Source organism: Condylura cristata, unplaced genomic scaffold (assembly GCF_000260355.1).
Source record: "Condylura cristata isolate star-nosed mole 26May11 unplaced genomic scaffold, ConCri1.0 scaffold00053, whole genome shotgun sequence".
NCBI classification, from domain to species: Eukaryota; Metazoa; Chordata; class Mammalia; order Eulipotyphla; family Talpidae; genus Condylura; species Condylura cristata.
The window spans coordinates 1,546,068-1,571,158 of record NW_004567154.1 but is presented as its reverse complement, the minus strand read 5'-3'; the positions used below and the strand labels follow the sequence as shown (position 1 = coordinate 1,571,158).

General features: G+C 41.9%; 1 protein-coding gene across 1 annotated transcript in view; it reads right to left on the bottom strand.

Annotated features, from left to right (window-relative positions):
- Positions 1 to 741: 741 nt before the first annotated feature.
- The window catches only part of GNL3L (guanine nucleotide binding protein-like 3 (nucleolar)-like), a 36,999-nt gene continuing 12,649 nt past the window's right edge, over positions 742 to 25,091 (bottom strand). Inside the window, exons 3-16 of the mRNA XM_012734301.1 lie at positions 23,550 to 23,590; positions 22,672 to 22,779; positions 21,807 to 21,923; positions 20,974 to 21,057; positions 20,579 to 20,714; positions 19,609 to 19,712; positions 16,790 to 16,934; positions 14,680 to 14,767; positions 14,012 to 14,186; positions 13,793 to 13,935; positions 13,328 to 13,464; positions 11,472 to 11,599; positions 2,455 to 2,674; positions 742 to 1,062 (exon numbers count right to left, since the gene is read on the bottom strand). Of these exons, the coding sequence (XP_012589755.1) occupies positions 980 to 1,062; positions 2,455 to 2,674; positions 11,472 to 11,599; positions 13,328 to 13,464; positions 13,793 to 13,935; positions 14,012 to 14,186; positions 14,680 to 14,767; positions 16,790 to 16,934; positions 19,609 to 19,712; positions 20,579 to 20,714; positions 20,974 to 21,057; positions 21,807 to 21,923; positions 22,672 to 22,779; positions 23,550 to 23,590 (1,709 nt within the window). The 3' untranslated portion in view covers positions 742 to 979. The remainder of the gene's footprint in view (positions 1,063 to 2,454; positions 2,675 to 11,471; positions 11,600 to 13,327; positions 13,465 to 13,792; positions 13,936 to 14,011; positions 14,187 to 14,679; positions 14,768 to 16,789; positions 16,935 to 19,608; positions 19,713 to 20,578; positions 20,715 to 20,973; positions 21,058 to 21,806; positions 21,924 to 22,671; positions 22,780 to 23,549; positions 23,591 to 25,091) is intronic.

Genomic DNA, 25,091 nt, shown 5'->3' with positions numbered 1-25,091 from the left:
GTAAAGTCATATAGGTGCTTCTGCTGCTACCCCAGTCCATAAGAATCCCTGATACTTGCTTTGACCAATGCCCTTATCTGATGGATAGGCTCTCCCAGATGAGGTAACTAATTATATTTTAATGGATTATAATGGCTTCCAGACACCAGAGTTGGAGTATCCCACAATATAGCAGCTCATTTGATGATACAATTTTGAATAAGTAGTACTAGGACCCTTGTGAATCAGAGAATTCAAATGTTGATGCTAAAAGAGACATGGTCATACAAAGTTAGGATCCTGCCAGAGTTCTTAAGTTAAAAGAAATCCTTCAATTCAGTCTGACCAGAAATGACCCAAGACAGGGTTTTCCTAACATTCTTAGTTACCCCACAAACAGTTGTCTTGGTTTCCCTTCATGCAAGGGAAATGCCTACCACACCATAGCACCAACCAGTTTTCTTCTTCCCTCTATTCTATCCCCAGATCCTTCCAGAAACACAGGAGACTCGTCACTGTGCCCCCAGCCCAACTCCCACTAGTGCCCAGATGAGGATCTCTGAACATGGAAGGAAAATAAGTGGTTTTAATCCATTGCTGTAATGGCCTTTTGTGACTGTAAAGAAATCACCACCCTTCCTGGGATCCCAAGGTGTACCAGAAACCTACCCTCTGCATGCATGTTTAACTGTCCAAGAGGGACTGTGACAGTTCAGAACACTGACCAGTCCAACCCACAGAGTAAGAGATAAATTGCTAGCATCAGAGATCTGCTGATAGTTTCTTTTATTTTTCTTGCAAAACACAAATGGGATTAAATGAAGGTTTACCAGTTATAGCCACTGAGGACACATGCTTTCATTCCTCTTGAAGAATAGAGGAAAGGGGTTAGGAGTTCTATTAATATGCAGGCGCTTCAGGGAGATGCAAACCGGTTCTTTTCTTCGGTATTCCCCCATCTAACTGAACTTAAATGTGGGGAGGCAGTAGGAACAGTACATCAGTCACCGGCACTGTCATCAGCATTGCCAGAGAGGTCAAGGGCAGACATCATGGAATCAGACAGCTTGCTGGCGAGTTTATCTGCAGATGGAAAAATATATGCAGTCACTTTGTGACCAGCTTGCCAAAGAAGGCCTACGGAAGTTGGCATACATCTACCTTGGTCTGCACTGAGCTCCCAAGCTAACTGACTTACCTCCCACCACTAAAGAAAACACTGATAAGCTGTCAGTAGCCTCATATGTAGACTCCTTTATCTCTCTATGAAATGATCACTTGAATAAAGCTGCTATCTCTTAGTGTCAAACTCACTGGGCTTCAAGTACTTTTATCCCTGCCTAGTATCAAAACAGCAAAATTCTTTTTACTGTGCTAAACTTAGCACTCTGCTACTACCCTCAAAACTCTCACAGCAAAGGGACAGCATAGTTGTAGGAGCTTTGAGCCTGAATACTCACCTCACATCCTTCTGTCACACCCTACTGACCCTCAGGATTCCCCTCAAGCAATACTACCTCCAGGAAGCTTTCTCTTGTCACCAGCACAATCTGCAGGCTAGGCTAGGGTCCCCTGCTATGCTTTCTGTGCCTTCATAATGATTAGTCTGTGTTGCCATCAGATAATCCCTTGTCTTCTCACCACTCCCCAATAAACCTAGGAGTTGAACGGCAGCTCATCTCTAAATTGCCAGGACTCAGTGTAAAGCCAGGTCAAGAGGGAATGGTTATGAACACAGCCTGGTTTTCAAAGAACAGGGCTTATGGAGTTAATCAATTCTAGGTTCATATTTGGACTCCATCAAAAGTCTTAGCTTGAATATTTCTGGGCATAAACTTCCTCACATCACAAATGAGGATAAGACTTTTACAATGAGTTCATGAAGATTAAATAGCAAGAAGATTTAAATGGACCGGTCACTCAATGACCACCATTAAAATGAAAGAAGTTCTTTTGTGAATTGACATAGAAATACCCTTAATATACATTTAATTAGAAATGATATGGCAAAACTGGCTGGTGATCAAACTCATGCTGCACTGGCTACAGATAGCTTCACAGTACTGTGCTTTAACCCACTGTGCCACCAGGGAGGGCCCTCGTCTGTCAGCTTCTTAACACATATAAAGCAGCTGATAAATAAAAGGGGACTAGTTTATACACAGAGAAGGACAGTGTTCTCTCAAAGAACAGCATCAGCATCAGTTAGGAAGAGGTCAGAAAAACCAATTTTCACTCTCCATAACCAACCTATTCAATTAGAAACTGGCCATGGGTCCCAGATATCTTACAAGTCCTATAAATGATTCTAAAATAAAATTTTAAGGACACTTTGATAGTAGGTAAGCCTGCTGACCCATTCCTGTCCACTAACCCTGACCTACAGCTGGACACATAAAGATGATCATTCACGAGTCTCTAGTCAAAACCTTAGGTGGGCCCTTTTTGGAGCACAGAGTGGTCAACTGCCCCTACCTGTACGCTTCTGCAACTTTTTCTTATTCTTCAAGGCAGATGCCAGGGCCTGGCCCTGCTGTAGGGGGTCTGTTTCCATGATCTTCTGCAGCATTGGGCGGTAGTCTACCGGGCAGGTGTGTATTATGCCATTGTTTCTGGGGTGGTGGTCCACATTGCGCTTATCCCACCCCTTCTGATGACGGTTTGGGTTGGTGCAATACCCAGTGAGCTCTCCAATCTGGGGAAAGAAATAGGACAATGGTGAGGTCTTGGCCCCCAGAGTACCTCCAAGACTTCTTCAGAGAAGGGAAAGACAGACTTGCAAAATGACGGGAAAGCCTAAAGCTAGGCAGAATAAAGCTCCAAGTTCTATCAAAGACTAGCAGATTTAACCTCTCAGTCCCAGTCTGTTCATCTATCAAATGGGGAAAGACAAAGAGTATTTGCATGACTTTTACAAGGATAAAATGAAAAAGTAGAATTGACTAGTGTCAGTTGGTATCAAAATGGTTTCATGGTCAACAGACCTTTCAAGGTCTTACTCTATGTAATAAATAGTTCCTGACACCTATTATGTACCCAGTTCTTTGTGAGGAAATGTTAGACAAACCAATCAGATGTAACACCATGTTTGGAAACAACTGAGCTAACGATTATACAACAAAGTCAGGACATGGTAACTGCCTACTAGAGAGTTGCAGTGACAGAGACTGGAAGGTTGGGGATGGTTAACATACATCTACTGATGGAAAGGTGATTCCTGAATGAACCTTGGAAAAGCATAGCACATTCTTGGGCACCAAAAAGGATGTCTATCTGGCTGTTTGGAAGGCAGGTAGGTAACTAGTGCTAATACTGACAGAAAGATCACTGTGTATCAGATGCCATTATACGCACATACATATGTGTGCATATTATATATTTGTATATGAACACACACATACACTAAGTCATTAATTGTTACAACAATACTACAATAAACAGAGCACCTAGGTCAAAAAACTAATAAGCAATAGAATAATTCTAAGCACTCAGGTTCCAGAGTCCATATGTATGACAACTTACTACACTATAGCGCAGGAAGCATAGGCTACCATATTGTCCAACTCTGGGATGTAGAGGTGAATTACCATTAACAATATACATACCTAAATTGTATCACCCAGAATGGATCAATGAAGTGGCCCTATTCAGGGCTCTGAACCTAGATTTGGAACTTACAGTATATAGTAGGGAACTACTTTAGGTCCCTGAGGAAAAAAAAAAAGTATATTCTAAGACTAATGGGCTCAGTTAGAAAGATGAAGAGGGGTAGATGACTTTAAATACACAATTGATACTGATGTTCCTGTAAGCAACCAGGGAACCTTTGAAACTGTGAAGATGGGGCCTGACCTTTACCTCCACACCCCAGCCATACTTGGGAAGTGCCCAACCATCCAAGCACTCAGCCACCAGCATCTCAAGAACAAATTCTCCAGTTTGAGTCTCACAGGACCATGCCCTATGTCAGTGATCTTTAGCAACCCTCAGATAAGTACCCTGACCCCAGGCTCAGATAGCAATACCTCAAAAACAGACGCACTGTAAGGCTGTGTAAGGTCTTGCCCTTCACTGTTGGCCCCTAGCCATCCTCAAAATGCATAGTCATCCTTTCACAGAGACACCAGCATCTTGGGAGCAGATGTACACTGCAGTCTAGGCTGTTCAGGGTTTTACCCAATATCAGGATGCACAGTTACCCTCCAGGAGGCATACATGAACACAGAAGAACCCACCCGTCCCTTGAAAACAAGTGTAGGCCCCAGTGCAGGCCATAAGGGTCCTGCCTGAAAACAGCAACCCCCAGCTACTCCCTGGATAAAAATATATTTCACCCAACCCTCCCAGCCAGCAGAACCAGGCCCAAAGCCACTGACACCAGGCAAGACATAAAGACTTCTCTGAAAAAATACTAACAGCAACATAACCCTCCACGTAGCTCCTGCCAACCATCCTGGCCAATGAAACCATGACAGTAAGAGCTTTGGGGGAGACCCTATGGCTACCCAGATCCTAAAAGGTCCCAGCAACTGTACCAAACCATTAAGTAATTGACCAAACAGAGATAGAGAAAGATGTACACACAACAAAAGCCCTAACTACAGCAGAGTAAACCCAAAGCAAGCAATGCCAAAAAAAAGAAAAATACAAATGCCAAGCAAATCCTCAGAACAGCAATATATCACAGAGAGAAAATTAAACCCCAGAAGCAAACCACAAAGACATGGAAAACCTTTTATACCTATAAGACACAAAAGTCAAAATTGCCATGATTAAGAAAATTAAAGAATCAGAACAATTCAAAGAAAAATGTCAAAATAAAACTCAGAAAAGGAAATGAATGCTATGAGAAACACAATCACCAAACAGAAGAAAATCACCAAACAACAAAGTAAGAGTATTGCATGATGTCAAAAGATCAATGAAGGAAATAAATTCAGAAGAAAGTGATGGCGTACAATAAATCAAATGAAAGAACAAACCAATAATCTCAGAAGTAAATATGAGGAAAGAATCAAGGTAGAAAGAAAGAAGAGCTATATAAAGAAAAAAGAATGAAGAAACACCTTAAGAATTATCTGACACCACGAGGAGAAGAAATATGATTACAGGAACCGCAGAAGGAAAAGAGACAAGGGAACTAAAAATCCATTTAAAGAAAAAGGGAAAACTTTCCAAACTTGAAAAAGGAATGGACCAAAGAAATACAGGATGAAAAAAAGAAAAACAAACAACTGAAATAAAAGGAGACAGCAAGACACACAGTAGTAGTTTCCAAGAGCACAAGACAAACTAAAAATAATGAAGCTGATGAGGGGAAAAGCAGATATCCATAAAGAACATTGCTTAAGCGAACATTAGACTTCTCTGAAAAAACACTATGGGCAAGAGGATGGAGTGACATATTCAAAATACTCCAAGACAAAAAATTGCCAGGCAAGAATACTTAATCTTACAAAGTTCTCATTCCTGTATGAGAGAAATAAGGACCTTCTCAAAGGTCCTTACGATGTTTGCTTCCACAAAAGCTCCATGAAAGACATATTAAAAGGAGATTTAAGACTTAAAGCAAAGAGAGGAATGAACACAAACACCTGAACACGGAGTTAAAAAGAACAACAAAAGTAGGAACAAAATAGTGGCAACGGACTTTTAAATACAGTCAAAATCACTGTAAACGTCAATGCACTGCACTCAACAATAAAGAGAAAGAGTATCCAGCTGAAGAGGGAAACAAAATCCAACCTTCTGATGCCTCCAGGAAACATAACTATGTTTCAAGGATAAAAGAGAGTAAAAGTAAAGGGATAGAAAATATCCTACAAGTAAATGTCACCCAAAGGAAGGCAGGAACAGCCCTATTTAGATCAGATAAAATAGACTTCCAGCTGAAAAAAGGTTAACACAAGGCAGGGATGGACACTATATAATGATTATGGGAGCACTACAACAGGAAAACACAACACTCATGAATATATACTCACCAAATGAAGAAGCACCAACATATTTCAGGTAACTACTATCAAATCATAAAAGAAATATAGAAAATAAATGTAGTTGGAGACTTAACCTACTCTCACCAATGGACAAATCAACAAGACAGAAGATAAAGAAAGATATTAATAACCATAAACAAAGAACTAGACCACATGGGTTTAATAAAACCTTATAGGAGACTGTACCCAAAAGTGATCAAATACATACTTTTCTTAGGTACACATGGGTAATTTTCCAGGACTGACCACCTACTGAGTCACAAGAGAAGCATGAGCAAATTCATAAAGATTTAAATCAACCAAATACCCCCTCTGAACTATAAATAAACTACAAAATAAAAGCAAGGAAATAATCAAAATACAATCACAGGGTTAGTGAGGAAATTAAAGATATCAAGAAATTCCTGGAAAAAATGATAATGAGGGCAAACACCTTTCAGTGCATAGGGGACAAAGCAAAAGCAGTTCGAAGAGGGAAGTATGGAAAAATATAGGCCCACATTAAGAACTTAGAAAGAGCCCAAATAAACAACCGTATCTCCCATCCCAAGAAAACAGAAAAAGAAGCAACAAATCCAAAACCCAAAAGGGAGGTAAAAACAAAAATTTAGCAGGAGTAAGTGGAACAGAAATCAAGACAACTCAACAAATCAACAAAAACAAAACCCGGTTCTTCCAAAAATTAACAAAACAGACATTTTAGCAAGGCTTCCTAAAAAGTATAGGGGGAAAAACTCAAACAAATAGGATCAAAAATGAAAGAGGAGAAGTTACAACACTACAGAAAAACAGATAAGAGACTACCAACATGTATATGCAACAATTTCAACAACCCAAATGAGATGTCCAGATGCTTAGAATTATATAATCATCAAAAGCTGAATAGGGAAGAAAAAGAAAAATCTGAACAAACCAAAGAAACTGAAATAGTAATCAAAATTCTCCCAAAAAACTTAAGTCCAGGACCAGATGGCTTCAAAGTGAATTCCACCAAACCTTTAAAGACAAATGAATACCTATTCTGCTCAAACTCTTTCAAAAAAAATCAAGAAAGGAATTCTTCCTAACATATTTAATGAAACCAACATTACACTATAATACCAAAGCTAAAAAACTGACAACACAAAGAAAACTACAGACCAATCTCACTAATGAACACAGATGCAAAAAACTCAATAAAATCTTAGTAAACCAAATACAACAATGCATGAAAAAGATTATATACTCTGACCAAGTCATATATACCAGAAACATAATGATTCAACATCTGAAAAATCAATCAACATAAATCACCACGTTAACAAAAAGGGAAAAAAAAAACACATAGTCATATCAATAGACTCTGAGAAAGCATTTAATTAGATTCAGCACCCATTCATGATGAAAACCCTTGAAAAATTGGTAATAAGTAGAAAGTATTTTAACATAATAAAAGACATATATAACAAACCCACAAATAATATTATTCTCAATGGTGAAAAACTGAAAGCCTTTCTACTAAGATCTGGTACAAAAATCAAGGATGTGCGTTCTCACCACTACTATTCAACACAGTATAATAGCTAGAGCAATTAAGACAAGAGAGCAGTAACAGGAAATAAAGCTATCATTACTTGCAGATCATATGATAATATATAGAGAGAACCCTAGAGACTCCATGGAAAAACTAATGAAAACTAGAAACCAACAAAGTAGCAGGACAAAAAAATCAGTTGCCTTCATATATACAAATAATGAACTATAAGAAGTAGAAATTAAAAAGCCACTCCATTAACAATGTCACCAAAAAGATTCAATACCTGGAAATAAACCTAATGAAGGAGGTGAAGGACCTACACAAGGAAAATTATAAAACATTGTTAAAATACAAGGAACAAAAAAAAAAAAACAAAAACAGAAAGACATCCCCTGCTCATGGATTGGAGTAATCAACAGTATCAAAATGGCCATCCTACCAAAGCAATTTATAGATTCAGTACAATCCCAATAAAAATACCAATGGCAGAGCCTCCCTGGTGGCACAGCTTTTACTAAGAAGCTAAAGCCACTTCAGCATGAGTTTGATCCCCGCCCCAGAGGTGACCCACAAGGCGCGGCAGACCTCTCCCGACCGTCTCGTTGCTCCCCTCAGCAGTGTACTTGTCAGTCAGCCTATTCTACTCCCCACACTGTCTCTGGTGAATACTCTCATTGCCGCTGCACCTCTGGCCTGTACCCCATTCATAAATAAATAAATCTTTTTAAAAATACCAATAGCATTCTTCAAAAAATAGAAAAATGATTACTGAAATTCACGCATACACACAACAACAACCAATTAGCCAAAGCTCTCCTGACTAAAAGGGGGAAAAACAGAAGTGCAACACTTCAAACTATACTATAACATCATAATAATAAAAACAGCATGGTACTGGAAGAAAAACAGACACACCAACAAATGTACTAAAACCCAGAAATAAAACCACATATTTATGGACAACTAACACATAACAATGGAACAAAGTATATTCACTGAAACAAAAGAAGCCTCATCAATAAATGTTGTAGGGAAAATTGGACTGCCACATGAAAAAGAATGAAACTCAAACTATATCACACCATACATGAAAATCAATTCAAAATGCATGAAAGACCCAGATGTAATACCTGAAACCATAAAATACAAATAAGAAAACAAGCAAAGGACTCAATGACATAAATCTCAGGAACCTCCTTACAGACTCACTTTCAGATGCAAGGAAAGCAAAGGAGAAAATAAACAACTGGGACTACATCAAACTGAAAACTTATGTACAGTCAAAGAGACAGTGACAAAAACAAAGGGGCTCCCTACTAATGGGAGAAAATATTTGCATACCAAAAATTCTCATTGTCACTTATTATCAGGGAAATATAAATCAAAACCACAATGAAATACTACCTCATACTTGTAAAAATGGCCCATATCAAAAACACCAGAAATAAATACTGGAAGGGTGTAGAGAAAAAGGAACCCTATTAAACTGTTGGTAGGAATGTAGACTGGTCTAGCCTCTATGGAAAGTTATGTGTAGGCTCCTCAAGCTACTAAAAATGAAGCTACTGGGCCCTCCCTGGTGGTGCAGTGTGTTAAAGCACAGCACTGAGAAGCTAAAGCCTCTTCAGCATGAGTTTGATCCCGCCCTGATGTGACCATATGGTGCAGCAGACCTCTCCTGGCCCTCCCGCTGCTCCCTTCAGCAGTGTACTTCTTCAATCTGCCTGTTCTGCTCCCCACTCTGTCTCTGGTGAAGCCTCTCACCGCTCCTGCACCTCTGGCCTGTACCCCAGTTCTGTACACATAAATAAATAAATCTTGAAAAAAAAATGAAGCTACCATATGACTCAGCAATTCCACTCCTAGATAAATACCCAAAGAACATATAAACACTAATTCAAAAGGAAACCTGCTCTTCTATGTTTATAGCAGCACTATTTATTAGAGTCAAGATATGGAATCAACAAGTATCCCAGAACATATGATGAAAAAGAGGTGCATATATACAATGGAATATTGTTCAGCAATCAAAATTGGTAAACTTGCCATTTGCAGCAACATGCATGGAGCTGGAAGGAATAACTAAGTGAAGTGAGTAGGAAAATGAAAGATAAGTACTGGAAGGTTTCACTTATAGGTGGAACATAGAGAACAAATAAAGGATCAGACAAAGGCAAACTGTAAAACCAACCCTTGAAATTTGACCATATCTGAGGCATCCAAGAAGGGAAGGTGGGGGGGATTGACAGGGGGGAAAGATGGGAAGGGAGGAGAGAGGGGGTGGGGGAGGGAAGGGGAAGGGAGGGAGGAAGGGAGAGAAGGGGAAGGGGGGAGGGGAGGGAATACGGATGGGAAGATGAGTGCAATGGAGTATAATGGAGATAATGGAGGCTCACTATCTTTTAAGGAAGACTGGCAATAATTTCCTTCCAGGACTCCCTGCCTCCATCCTGGTCCTTCTCTCTCTAATCTGATTTTTATCCTAGATGCCAAAGTGATAGTTCTAATACACAAACCTGACCATGCCAGTCCCTGCTTAAGAAACCCTCCTGAAATTATATGACCATGAAAAATAAAGGACAAAACTTTAAGTAATAATGTGGATCTACAAGATGAATTTATAAGTACAATAAACAAAGTACAGTATGAGTAGTATGCTACTATTTAAAATAGATATCAGTATCTGCTTGTGTGTGTACGTGTGTGTGTGGAAGATGAAAAAGCTCTGAAACAACACATAAATCACTAATAATGACTACTTCCAAAGAGGGGACGGTGTGAATGGGAGACAGAAACAGGAGACTTACTTTTCACGGTATATCCTTTAGTACCTTTAGTAGATGTTATACCATGAACAAAAATAAATTTTATAACATATACATGCATTACCAAGTCAAAAGTTAAGTAAAATCAAAACATATTTAAAGTAAACAAAATGGAAAAAATTTAAAGTTTTGACCTAGAAAAAAAAATAAACAACTTTCAGTGTTTACCTGTTACTGGAAGTTTAATGTCAAATTCGAGGATTCTATGGAATTACTCAGAGTCATCTTTCCATCCCTCTACACTAACTCTAGCCACCCCACATCATTTACGATTTTCCCAAAACATCATGCTCTCTCTCACCCTTTCGGGCCTTGGCTTGAAAACAGGATTGGCCCTTGCCTGTGCTGCTGCCCCATCTGCTCAGAAAATTCCTCAGCTTTCAAGATGTGGCACAAGTATCAAAGTCTTCAAGGAAAACTTACCTGACTCACAAAGTACCATAGTTAGGGCCCTTAGAGCCATGCTTTCCCAACCTTTGTCTCCACCCTTAGTGGATATGCTTTGCAGCACAGTGCGGATGTTTGGGTCTGAACCCCACTAAATTGTACCCTCCTGAAGTGCAGAGATGAGGGGACTGGCAGAATAAAAAAGGATTTAAGAGGCATACTGCTATACAAGTCTTGAATAGCAGTCCTCAGGCATATTGACTTGATCTTGCAGTAGGTGTTGGAAAGCCATGAAGGGGAGGTGACATGGTCAGATTGGGCCATTATAAATCAGTTGAGAGAGGAATGGAAACTTAGGGTAAGGTTACAGGGATGAAAAACAAGGTGACAGTTTCTCAAGAGAGGACAGTTTCTCCTTTAGGAAGGAGAAGCCATGGGACTTGGTGATGGTATGGTTTCCCAGATAGTAGTTAAGGTGGAGGAGTCAAAGGTACCCAAATTTGCATCTTGAGGAGGGTAGTTAGATAAGGATATCTACTATCTGGGCTGGAACAAGAACTGGGAAACCCGCTGGAGATAACTTACCTCCTCCTTGAATCTGCCATTGCTTGACAGAGAGTGCATCCTGCCAGGACCCCAGGGAGCCCACAGGAAATGACTCCCAACCATTACAGGTAGACTACACATGGGGGCCAGGTGGAAGAGACTGACCACTTCCCTGAGCCCTGGGTAAAGGAAAGGGTTGCCATGAAGAAAAGGGATAGGTACCTTATAAACCGTGGTTTTATTTTCTATGGCATCTGCTATTTTCACCAGCGGAGAATGGAGCCATTTGATATCCATTTCGAGTGGGTCCATGTCACCCAACAGTTCATCAGATTCTCCATTGGCCAAGCCTTTAAGACAACCAACACAACTGTCAGGGCCCCCTGGTCCTCCCTGTTATCAGCCCCCTGATCAGGCCTCAGTGGGAAGAATATGTTGTCACTTCGCAGGGGAGTTTCCAGGGAAGCAGGGAGAGAAAGTCCTTTCATTCTTCTGGAAGGCCACCAAAAAATGACTAAAGGCATAGGTTTTACAATAGGGCACTGGCCTGATGAACCTGGTCTATAAGACACAAATTCCTCATCTGGAAAATGGGGATAACACAAGTCCCATAACACAGAGCTACACAGAGCTACACAGAGCTACAAGTCACAGCAATGGATGCCTGTAATGCATTGACCTGGAACGGTGCTCTTAAAATATCAGCAACTGTGACTCCTTCTCCAGAAGAAGTCCTCTCTTCTTCTCCCTCTGTTCCCTTGCTTAGAACTAGTCTCCAGTGCAAACTACAAATGTACCTTTGTCTTGGTCTACACTACTTTCATGCCTGCTTTTAAATTTTACCTAGAATACTAATTCCCACTCAGTCTTCAAGACCCAACTTAGGGGCCAACTCCTCTAGTACACACTCACCATTAACCTCTCCCTCTTCTCAATTTATCAGAACTCAATTTTTATCAGAATGCATCATCACAAAAACAAGCTCAAATTCCTTCAACTGCTCACTCCATAGAAGAGAATAGAGTTCAGAAAGGGAGCTGACTTGCCTGAAGCCACATGAGGAATAAATTCTGAAGCAGGTTAAGTCTTGTCCTTAACTTTAATCCAAGAATACTAAAAGGCCCAGGACAGGAAAGACCTCAAGAAAATTAAAGGCCCAGGACTAGACCTCAAGAAAAATAAAGAAAACTAGAAGCTAGACCAGTAAGAAATGTTTACACTGTCCCAATGTTTCCACAGGCCCACAGAGTTTAAGCACCTTTCTTGCACAGGGTGGAGAAGGAAGCCTAAACCAGAGCTACAGATGGCAGACCAAGCTTCTTACAGGAGTTTCTAAAAGTCACACCTCAGTACCTCAGCAAATCATCATCCTAACAATAGCTAGTATTTGCCAATCATGTACTATATGCCAGGCACTGTTCCATGTGTTTTTACATATTAAGTCAATCCTCACAAATATCTTGTTGGGTGGGTGCTATTGTCCCTGTTTTATATATGACATTGAGCTATAACTGAGAAGTAGCTTATATGCAGCACCACAGACTAACAAGTAACAGAACTTGAATTTGACTCCAGGTAGTCCATTCTTTAAGCCACTGAGCTACTCTGAGTTGGGAGTCTTGCAGACAACAGGGAGGGAGAACTGGTTTGAATGCCACCTGTGCCTGCCATTGATAATGTCCCTTTCAACTAACACAATCTTTCTATGTCTCACCAATGCTGGTGAGAATATAAATTTCACCAGGAACAGCCATGAATAGCTAAGGAAAATCCATGGGGCAACATGAAAGAAAAGTTTGTGAAAGGAGTGTCTTATTTCCTGAGCTCACTGTGTACTCAGGAGTGTGCTGATTTCTTTCCATCTACCAGAAGCCCACAACCACACCATATGACTCATATTAGAATTGTTCACCTTGTGGGAAAAAATATTAAGCTTAGAGCTGGATAGCTGGATAAAAAATTTCCCCAAAGCCAGAATAGGGCCAAGGAAGGGAAGCCGTGTGGGATTTGCTAGCAGGTCCGTGTGCCTCAATAGGGCAAAACCAAGTACCAGATAGACAAGTCCTCTCCCCACTTACATTCCATGGTGTCTTCATTGGCCTGCTCGGTATCCTCAATGTCGAAGACCTCAGTCATCTCCTTAACAATCTCAGCACTGAGATGGGCAGGCAGAGTGTGGGTGGCAGGTGGGGGTGTATAGAAGCTGATCTTCCCACTGCATTGGTAATGGAAGGAAATTTGTGTGATGTCAGTAAGAGGTCAAGTGACCAGTCATAGAGGATGAGTTTCCATTAAGAAACAGTCAAGTATAAGAAAACTCAGAGAGTGGCTTCTGAACAAACAGTTGAGTTACTGGATAACCGCTGGGCCTAAATTCCTGAGCAGGATGTGACCTGGCCCTGGGACTTCCCAGGAGTGTTTCCAGGGGAGGGAAGACTTTCATTCTTGTTGGGAGTCTACATGACAAAGGACTAAAGGTTCAGTGCCACTGCACTGAACACAGATGAGCTCATCTACAGAGCCTAATGCCCAATAGCCCTTACCTCACCCAGTCAGCCAGGACAGCTTTTGCTGCCTGTTCCTGACTGTATATGCCTCCTTTCTTCTTCTTCCCCAAGCGCTGGGCCACTGCTGTCAGAAAGTTCTCAGTGGTCTGGAACTCAGAGATGCCATAATAGTTGGAAATCTGTGACAGGAAGAAGTCGTTAGAAAGAATGAAAGACCTGTGGAATGGGGAAGGGTGTGAATAAGAACCTATGTACCTCCTCCAGATTGCAGCGCTGCAGTATGGTCTCCACTGGGGTCACAGGGTCCAGCAGCTTCTGCACATGGATGCAGTTACGAAGAATGGTGCCCACCTCTGAGTTGGGTCCTGGGACAATGCCTGGTGCATCCAGCAGTCTGATGAACTTGTCTAGGTAGACCTCCTGCATAAACCTGAGTTAGGAAAGGGTAGAGCAAGCATGCAGAGTATCGATGAGCTCATTTACGTTTGGCAGCCTCAAGGCAAAGCACATGGTTGGGAGAAGGGATAAGGTATGGACAGTGTACAGACGGGGGTGGAGAAATGAGGGTCAGGGACTCTAGCACCACACTGATATGGGCCTGATTCTAATTTAACTTCCACCATTGAAGCTGAGCTGCAGGACTATGGGCAAGCTTCTGATTCTCTGCCTCGATTGCTTTATCTATGAACTAGAGCCTCTTGTTGATAGCACAGCTTGTATTGCTATTAGGCAGATTGAAGGAGCTAAAGGAAAAAGCATCCAAGTGAGCATCTGGCCCAAAACCTAAGGTATACCAGGTAAATGAGGACTATTAGAATTGGAGGCTAGTCAACGATAAGTAAGGATAGGGGCTGAAGGTATGAAATTTGGGGAAATGGTAGGGTCAAGGAGTTGGAGTGTAAAGAGAGCAGACAGGTGCTTACTTGGTGATCCCAGGAACAGCTCCAACACTGCACGCACGGCTGCGCTTCAGGCTGTTGATCAGACTGCTCTTCCCAACATTGGGAAGACCTAAAAGGGAAAAGCAGGTGGCTCAGGGCAGGCAGGCCCCTCAGGAACATTTGGTCTAACCTGCACGCAGAGACCCAAGTAGGAGCAGTGAGCAGGCCATTAAGGAGTCAAAAAATAGAGCTGGGCCTCCTGTTTTCCTGCCCCAGGCTCTGACCAAGCCCCTACTTGGCCATTTTATTCCTCCCCTCCATTTGTGAGCAAAATGGATAGACACTCATCCCCAGCCTACAAGCAGCCTGGGAGAGGAGCTCAGTACAAGATCTCTGTGGCATGACCCAGAGGACATATATCAGGAAAGGTCCATGACTGAACCATTTCCTGGCTGGTGGGAAAGGGGGCTCATCTCCAGCTGTCAGTCTCTGGGTAGCTAGCTGTCTGCCTGTGATGTTTTTCTGTTTGGGTGTCTATGAGTACCTCTCAACTCACAGATGTCTTTATAGGTTTCTCATTTATAAGGTTTTATTCACACTGCTCACTTTTCTCTAAGTGCTAAACTTTACATGTAGACTGTTCTCTCATGAGTGTGCCTGCATGTACCCCTTGTTTGTGGAGTCTGCCCCTTCGTCCATCTCTTGTTCTTCTGGTTCTTCTCATTCTAAACATCACTACTTTTTGTATTTTAGTCTTTCTCACCCACTCAGTCTTTTTCTCTATCATTTCTCTGTGCATTTCTATATCTAATCATTCTTCTTCTGCCAGCATGTCTCATGTCTCTCATTCTAGCAACTGTCCTTTCTATTCTCCCCACCCCCACCCAATTCTGTCTTTTCAATTCCTTCCATGTAAATTACCCTGTCTCCTTCTGTACCTGTTCCTTCTCTTTGTGGACCTACCTCTCTGTATGTATGCCGCTCTGTGTCTTTTTCTCTATCTGTATCTCCCTAACCCTCTTTCTTCCAGTCTATTTCTACCTTTCTACCTATTTACCTGTCTCATGGTATACACACACACACACACACACATATATATATATATATGTGTATATATATATATATACGTATCCATACATTTATCTCTGTCTATGACTCTGGGTATGAGACTGAGTCTGAGCGTTGAGTGTATATGGGCACATGTATCTATCTCCATTGCTTGATTGCCTTGGGGGGAGTAGAGTTAGGGGTGTGTGGGGGAAGGAGACTTATGTGTTTTCCTTTGGGGTTTGCCTCTAAGCATGTCAAGATATGTAGATCAGTCACATCTCTGGCTTCATGTGTATGTAATCCTGTGTATGAGTTCCTGTATCTACACATTGTTCCTAACTACTTTAGATACATGTTTCTGAAACTATATATCCCTGTGTTTCTCTCTCTTTCGTTCACTGGGTATACACATCTACCTCTACCTGTGTGGAATCTAGCCCTTTCAGTATCTTCTACAGACGTCTGTGTACATGTTTGTTTCTAGGTTCCTTCTGGTACTCCTCTTGATTATATCTCCCTCTCTGCAGGCCTCTGTCATTTAGTCTCTCCTTTCCACTCCAAGCCAACATACCATCTGGCTTCCCAGTTCTTCGTCTATTCAGTATATGTATCGATACCTTTTCCCTCAGTGTCCCACTCTACTCTCCAATCGCTTCCTTTCCCAGAGAGTCTATCTCTGTCTCTCTCGAGTTCCCTCTTCCTTTTCCACTGTACCCCACTCAGTGCTTCGGGATCAGACAGGCAGGCCCAGCTTTGAGCATCCACTTAGCTGTTGTTCCCGGGGCTAAACTTCACAAAACCCCTTTCCTTTCTCTAGAACTCAATGTTCTTATCCATTAAAAAAAAAATCCATTAATCTGTCCTTCCCACAGCTCTGACAGGATGAGATGGGGCCAACACCAAGTCCAGTCCCAAGCATCTGGTCCATGGTCCTAACACTCTGTGCATGGTAATGAGTCTGACTAGGCCTTCCCATGCCCGCAAATGCAAATTACAAATCATACATTGAATCACTCCTCTCTTCTTTAAAAAAGTAAAAGTTCCCCAATAAGCCTATGCCCAAGAAAGGAGGTCAAACCCCATTCCCTCTCCCAGGCCTTACCCACAACACCCACACGGATATGGGTGCGCACTTCACCAAGGCGGCAATAGTTGCCCAAAACCCTCATGAGGTTTTCAGCTCCAAAGCACGCTTTGCTTTTCAGCAATGACTCAGAAGCCTGATCCACTGGCACACTGCAACGATTCTGGATAAAAAGGGGTATTACTGAAGAGGCATCAGATGGAAGATGTGACCTGAGCCCAGCTTTGCAACTTTCAGGGAAACTTTCAAGACCTCCCTATAATCACCAAAACCCCCAACCCAAAGCTTCTCATACAAGTGGGATTCTCATACAGGCCTTCAACACCACTATTTTTCAGCCCCATAGGGCTGTTTGTCCACTGTCACTGCACCTTCAATCTTCTCTATCCCTATCACTAGACATATGTCTCTGGACTCCCTCAGAAAGAACAAGATGGTATTCCTGGCCTCTAGAGAGGGCAGGTTTGTGTTCCACCTCCGCCTCTCACAGGCATCTGCCTAGCAAATTCTACTTCCATTCTTTGGACTTCAGTGCCCCTATCTGCAAAATGGGAATATCCATTCTCCCTGCCCTTGGAGGAAAAAGATGCTATCTGGCCCATCTTCTCTTGATTTATCCTACACATGAAAAAGCCATTCCTGTCTCCCATAGCCTTGCTCCTGAGGCCATATCCCCTTACAAGATGCCCTTCTATGTCTTCCAATTTCCTTACCACCACAGGACCCCAAAACAGGAAGTATCCTAAACTGACATCAATAAAAACCAGATAGGCCTCCCTGGTGGCCTAGTGGTTAAGTCTCAGGACTATCACCACTATGGTCTGAGTCGGATCCCCAGTCAGTAAGCTAACTCACTTATGGCACAGCAGACTTCTCCTGTCTCAGCCAATGCTACCATTAGCAGTGTATTTCAGTACATCTGCCTGTTCTGCTCCCCACTATGTCTTAGTGAATTCTCTTACACCCTGCACCTCTGGCCTATATCCCTATTCTCTACGAAAAAAGAAGAAGAAGAAGATTAAGGGAACCAGTGGATGAAAAACAAATATATAGGAAGATAGAACTGAGTGTTTCAAACTTATGTTGTTGGTGTCACAACAGGGAGAGACAGAAACCAAAATTAGGAAACAATGGGTCGGAAAGGCTGAAATGTGGTACCACCAGAAACAATAATGTGCAACAGGAATAATGTGCACCCCGTCCCTGACCAGACTCTGGGTCCTTCCAAGAACTCATCGACCTTCTGTACCAGGTGAGCATGATTCCTTGAGAGAATTCAGTATGCAGGACTGGTGGGGAGGTAATGAGAGGAGCAGCCAGGGTTATCTAAGGTAATATTGGTATTCCTAAGATGTATTCATCACTCCTCTTCTGTCCAGACTCCCTGGGCTTTCTGTAGCTTGTAAGATTACTATAACCAAGAGAATACATGTTTCCTTGAATAAATACTGAGCACGACTAAAGTAGAATATATGTCACCTGGTGATACTTGCAATTAAATCAGTCATCGCCCAAAACACCCAACCCTCCACCATCTGGGCTTGACAGTTTTCTGAACAGTCTAACTGCTAACCAGAGTGCAATTTCACAGTGCCTGCCTACAGCCAGGGCCCACAACCCCCAGTCACTCTGCTTTGCCTGAGCCTTAGAAGAAAAACTATTCCCAAAAAACCCACTGAGAGCAGAAATAGGTTGTAGCTGAAGTGTAACTTGCGGTCTGGAACTTCTAGGAGAACATTTAATGTTCTACAGAAGTCGGTCTTGACCTCACAGGAAATTCTAGATCCTTCCTTTGTCCCAAGCAGCTACAATCCTCAGGGAGGCTATAGTCTTGTATTCCACTGCAGCAACCACCTCAACCACCAGTAACCATGGCCCCAAACCTGTAGTCTGAGTTTCTGGCCCATTTCCCCCCACACTGGCTCCATAAAGACAGTCATCCTAACGGTTATGAGGCTGTAACCAACACAACAACTGAAAGCACAGGGTCCGAGGCCAATACCCTAGGTCAATAAAATGTGACCTTCAATTCAATGAACCACCATTACAGCAGGACTGGAAAAGAAACAGTCTCGTTTGATCTATAGAAATAATCATAGAGCACCAACTATAATGAGGAGGCAGAGGAATTTGCCCCAATTGATGGGTCAAGACAAAACCCTGATTAAAAAAAAAAAAAAAGAGCAATGGATGAACAAAATGAGAAATACAACAAAGACAAAAAATGTGAAAAGTTTCAAATGGAAATAAAGAATAAAATAGTTAAACTAACAAAATGCAAGAGGGGTTTCACAGTAGACACAATGAGACAAAGGAACGAATCAACAAGATGGAAGATAGAATAGTAAAACCAGCCCAAACCACCAACAAGAATAAAGAATTTTTAAAAATTAAGAAAACATGAGACAGCATTAAGAAGGACAACATTCTCAACATTCCAGGAGAGAAACAGAAAGGAGCAGAATACCTATATAAAGAATTAATAATGGAAAATTTCCCCAAATTGGGGGAAGAAACAAACATGCAGACTTAGGAAGCTCACAGCATCCTAAGCAAAATAAACCCAAAGGACACATTCTGATAAAATGACAAAAAGTACAAGCTTATAGAATCCTGACAGCAACTAGAGAAAACAAAGTCACAAATAAGTGCCCATAACACTGTAAGTGTAATTCTTAGCAAAAACAAAAATAAAAACAAAAAACCTTAAAGGCTACCAGAGAATAATATGATATATTACAAGTTGAAGGCCAATTACCAAAGTGCTAGAGGCCCAATACAAGCCATGACACACTCCCAACCCTGAAAGAGATTAACCGACCCTGTCTTCAATTTACCAGGTTTTTGACTTGATGCTGAGTGCTGGCCTTGAAAGCCACAGTTGGCAGTTCATTTCGTAGGTAATTCAGCCACTTCTCTACAACTTCCTTGGGGACCAGGTCTGAAGAAAATAGGAACAGACAGGAGGTAAGGAAAAGATAACCTGGATGGCTCACTCCAAAGACATCTCCCCCACCAAAGGCTAAGCCCAACTCTTATCAACAGCCATCTATCTCCCCAGCCCTGCAAGACCTTGTCCAGTCCCCATGTGAAAGTTGGAAAGGACAACTGTTCCTTTGTAGGGAAGAGGAAAATTATCTTTTTGTTCTCAGATGTCTTTCTTCCAAGTTGGAATGTCAGAGTGTCCAGGTGCCAGATGCCTCCCTCAGATTATTTCTCATCTCCTCTCAGAACCAATATATGTTGTGTCAAGAATAACCATGACAAGAAATGACTACCATTTGTGAAGAGCTGGGTATATATCAACCACTTATTAATTCGCACAACCCTGTGTGGTTGGGACAATCACAGACCATTTTTTATCCAGAAAAAAATAAGGTCTCAGAGATGAGATATGATTTGTCCAAGATCACAGAAAAAATAAGACAGCACAACTGGTATAAAACACAAAACTGAATGACTCCTGGGTCCATAGCTCTTCTGTTCAAGACTGGTTCCAGCTCCAGGGAAACAGAAATTCTCTAGGTTGGCAAGTTACAGATAAGGTTCAAAAATGCAAGAACAGGGGACTGAAAGGTAGAGAGATTTGGACTCCACTCCCAACACTACACTGTGTGTGTCTGTGTGTCTGTCTGTCTTCTAACAAGTGACTTTACCTCTCATATTCTTGGCCTTAAAAATAAGAATTCCTAACGTGTACTATTGCACTGAGTAACACTGTACTGCTGGGTCTCAGTGTATGGTCTGTGCTAGACTTTTAAGAAGTCATATCTCCCCGCACCTTACTCATTCCTGCCCAGTACCCACCAATCTTGTTCAAGACTAGGACTAGCTTCTTATTGCCTTCTGCCCGTAGGACAACCTCCTCCATTTGGAAGCACCGGCAGCCCAATGGGTCCCTCGCATCCAAGACTTCCAGAATCACATCAGAGTACTCTACCACCTACAGGACAGAGGACAAGGAAATGAAGACAAGGAAAGGGCTGAGTAGCTGTCACACACACTCATGAAAGAAAGGTCTCCATCTTAGAAAAAAAGGTATCAATTGGTACCCTCCTCAAAGGGCCTTCAAAATAGGTGACCATAGACTATGGCTGCTTTGATGGTGATCACATAATTCTGAGAAGGTGTGAATCTATTTCACTAAATCATTTACAGTGTTGTAAACCAATAATACCTCAATAAAAAAAGTGTCCCCTTACCTTACGGAACTCCTTATAATAAGCCTTCCTTGTAGCCTCATCGTCCAGTTGAGGAAACATATTTAATTCCTGCATAACTTCCTTCTACAGGAGAAAAGTAATGAATGATCCAGGGGAAGAAAAGAGTGAGTCAGGGATTCAGAAACCTCAGGAGATTGTGGAAGTCATGTGAATCCCAGCTCACCCAAAATCAGCTTGACTAGTCAATACAGCCAGGGAACTGAAGAAGAATGAATGAACCCATGTGGTATGTGAATGTGTATATGTTCAAGTGTGTGTTCATGTAGCAGCTAGATGCCTGCATATGCAGATGAATCTTAAGAGAGGAATGTCAAAGAAAAGTGTGAGAAAATCAATTTAAGCAGTGGGGAAAGGATCAGGAGACAAGCATGTACTATATACTATGAGTTGGAAAGTAATTATTCTGTGAGATAAGAACATATGCTAGAAAGGCAGTAAGAACCCCTAAAGGAAGATAATACCCATCCTCCTCACATACACTCTTCCCTAAACCCTCCCCTCATACTAACTTCCAGTTTCCCTCTGTCTATTAATCTTATATTACCTGCTTCCTTTCCAAACTCTCAATCTTTGAGCTCCAACTCAGGAGAGAAGACCTAAGCACGACTGTTCATTCATAGATAAGATAAAAAATGGCCCTTTATTTCCTTTTCATCCTCCCTCCCCATTTTGTCTCCAGGGATCCAAGCCTTTCTGCACTTACTCTCTACTTCCCCTCCAACAGTCTCATACTCTTCAGAGTTCCCTGTCACACAGGGAACAATAAAAGGTGCTGTTGAGCCTATACTCAAGGGGAAAGGTTGCTTGCTTACCTTGCGCTCAAACTCCTCCTGGCGTCTCAGGACATCCTGACAATAACTTTCCATGGTCCTGCGTCTGTGTTTCTCTTGCTCCCGGGCAATCTTCTGCTTTTCCCTCATATCCTCAACCTTACAAAAGAACATACATAGGGGCTGAAGCTAATTATATCTACAGTCTGAGAAAAGGGATGGAAGACCAAGACCAGCAGGGGGTGGGATGGGAAAGAGAGGAGATGGTGTGACATGCAGAGGTGAGAGGAGTAGAGATACAGGCAGAAAGCAGATATGATTGAAGCAGGTATGGGGCTTGAGAGAAAGAAAAAGCCAGAAAGTTGAAGAAAGGGAGAGAGTAACCGTGAAAAACACAAGTATGATATGTGGGGCTCAAAGAGATGTATCATAGACAGAAGAACCACTGGAGACCAGAGGGAGAAAGAGGACAAGGTCCTCAGTTACTCCATCATATTAAGGGCAGGAGGAAAGAGCAAGCAAAGAAAATGGGAAGGACAGCTAGAAGTGAGAATGTGAAGAAAGTGAAAGGCAATGAGTTTTAATTAAAGTGTGGTCTCAAATACTGAGAATTCAGATAAGAGAAGAATGATCCATGAGTGCAATATCCAAGAATGTGCTGGTGAGAATGAAAGGGGTTGTCATTTCAGTGCAATAGTAGAACATAAGCTCAACAATAACTGACTGGGAGTGGGGAGGATATGAGGAAGAGGAAACACTAAACAAAGCATCAAAGTGACCACCCTCTCCCTTCTCCACAAATAGCCTCAACAGTCCTGACAGTTCTAGCCTCTGCCCTTCCTTTAATACTTCTGTGGAATTGACAGTCTAGCCAGGTCTATCCCCTCCTTCAAGGGAAAAGGCTTACCCTCTTTTTCTTTAATTCTGTCTCCCAGTAAACATGCTTACTGGGATGAACAAACTGAGGAGCAGAAGACATTTTGGAGGCTGGTTTCTTCATATTCTGCTTTGGAGGCTGGTCACCACACAAGAAGGAAAAAAAGAACACATTGAAATTATCCCTCCCAGTAAAGTTGTTCAAAAGTGTTTTTTTTTTTTCCTTGGGGGCGGGGCAGGGAGGAGGGGATAGAGAGAAGTGTAAGTAAAAAGAAGAGTTCTGTGCTAGAAGTCTGAGTATCTGCTAGAGAGCAAACCTCTCTGTGCTGGTCAGGCAGAGTTGGCTGACGAACTGTAGGAAAAAGGGGGTGAGTAGGGAGCAACTAAGAAGTTATCCCAACTAAAGGTCAAGAAAAAATCTTTCTAGACAAACAGCTCTCAAATGTGGCCACTGGACAAGTAGCAACAACATCACATAGAAACCGGCCTAAGTCTTATTTGGCCACCTCTTTTCCAGTAAGATCAGAAAGTCCAGGAACTAGACTTTTATTTCCCGCTTCGTCCTGAGTGATAGGGAGAAACTTGGGAATCTGACAGACTCAAGTTCCAGCTGAATTACTCTGAACCTTGAAACATTCTCACTTAAGTTTAACTTTCTTCATTTAAAACATGAGGATGATGCCAAGGTAAATCAAGAACAAAGTAGAATATGGCTTTTGATGGCGCCTAAATAAGTATTGCTGATTCTCTGCTGTAGCCACTCAGAAAGAAAAGTTATATATGCTAATTCTGATGTGGTGTTCTGCTTAGAGCCACCTAAAATGTACTGGGTTTTGTCAGCTTCTGATAGGGCAGGACACCTGTTTCCCTACAATGGGCAGAAATGAGCTGAGAGTGGGGCATACTTACTTTCTTGCATCCCTTGGGACCTTTACCTGGCTTCTTATTTTCTACAAAAAAGAAAAGAAAACGTACCATCATCCACCTATCCAATATTTGTTGACACCTGGGCCTTCCTGGTGTCACAAGAGTTGGGATCTCACCACAATCAAGCTATCACCAGTCACTGTGGCCTGAGTTTGATCCCCAGCCAGGGAGCTGACCCACATGGAGCAGCAGACCTCTCCTTTCTCCCCCACTGCTCTGCTCAGCAGTGGATTACAGTAGATCTGCCTGTTCTACTCCCCACTCTGTCTCTGGTGAATCTTTTCACCACCTTAACCTCTGTCCCATACCACAGTTCTTATATGCTTAAATAAATAAATCTTTAAAAAAGGGACTAGTCAGCCCCCCCTGGTGGCACAGCAGGTTAAAGCACTGCACTAAGAAGCTGAAACCACTTCCGCATGAGTTCGATCCCAGCCTGCCCCGGAGGAGACCACATGGTGCGGCAGACCTCTCCTGACCTGCCCGCTGCTCCCCTCAGCAGTGTACTTCATCAATCTGCCTGTTCTGCATCCCACTCTGTCCCTGGTGAATCTTCTCACCCTCCGCATCTCTGGCCTGTACCCCAGTTCTGTATGATTAAATAAATAAATCTTTAAAAAATAATAAAAAGGGACTAGTCAGTTGATGCAGTCTTATTTTAAGAAATTGCCAACTTCAGAAACCACCATCTTGATCAAGTCAGTAGTCATCAAAGCAGATCCTCCACTATCAAAAACATTAAAACTCACTGAAGCCTCAAATGATGGTTAGCAACTTTTAGCAATAAATGAGAAGCCAATTTAGCACTGGGAAACCAAGGAATTCATGTGACTTGCTTTATTGCAATATTCACTTTAGTGTAGTGGTCTAGAATCAAACCACAATGCCTCCAAGTTGTGCTTGTAAAGATCACAAGCTAAATAATGGTGGGCAGGAAATCTATTAAATTTTACCTTTAAACCTAAAACTAAATGCTAAATATGTGGCTAAGAACCATAAAACATATTAAGGGATCATTTGTTTTAATTTTGTTTATTTTTGTGTATAAAAACTAGGGTGCAGGCCAGAAGTGTGACGGGTGAGAGGATTCACCAGAGATAGCTGGGGAACAGAACAGGCAGACTTACTCAAATACACTGCTGAGGGGAGCAGAAGGCGAAATAGGAGAGGTCTTCCATGCCTTATGTAGGTCATCTCCCTGGCTGGGGATCAAACCTAGCGGTAGTAGTACTGAGAGACTTAACCCCTAGGACACCAAAGAGGCCCTAAGAAAGGGTTGTTTTAATCTAAATAGTATACCATCAAGATATAACTAACTAAAAGCCAAACTAAAAAAATCCAGGAATCAAGCAATAGGGTTTGGAAAAGCAAACCATGAAAACATGATAATGTTCTCTATTTGGAAGGGTAGAATAAAAACAGTTACTTAACTTCGGCTAAAATGACAGAGAAATTTGAGATTTTTACATCTGCTATAAATATGAATGCAATTTTTTTCCTTGGGGGCGGGGCAGGGAGGAGGGG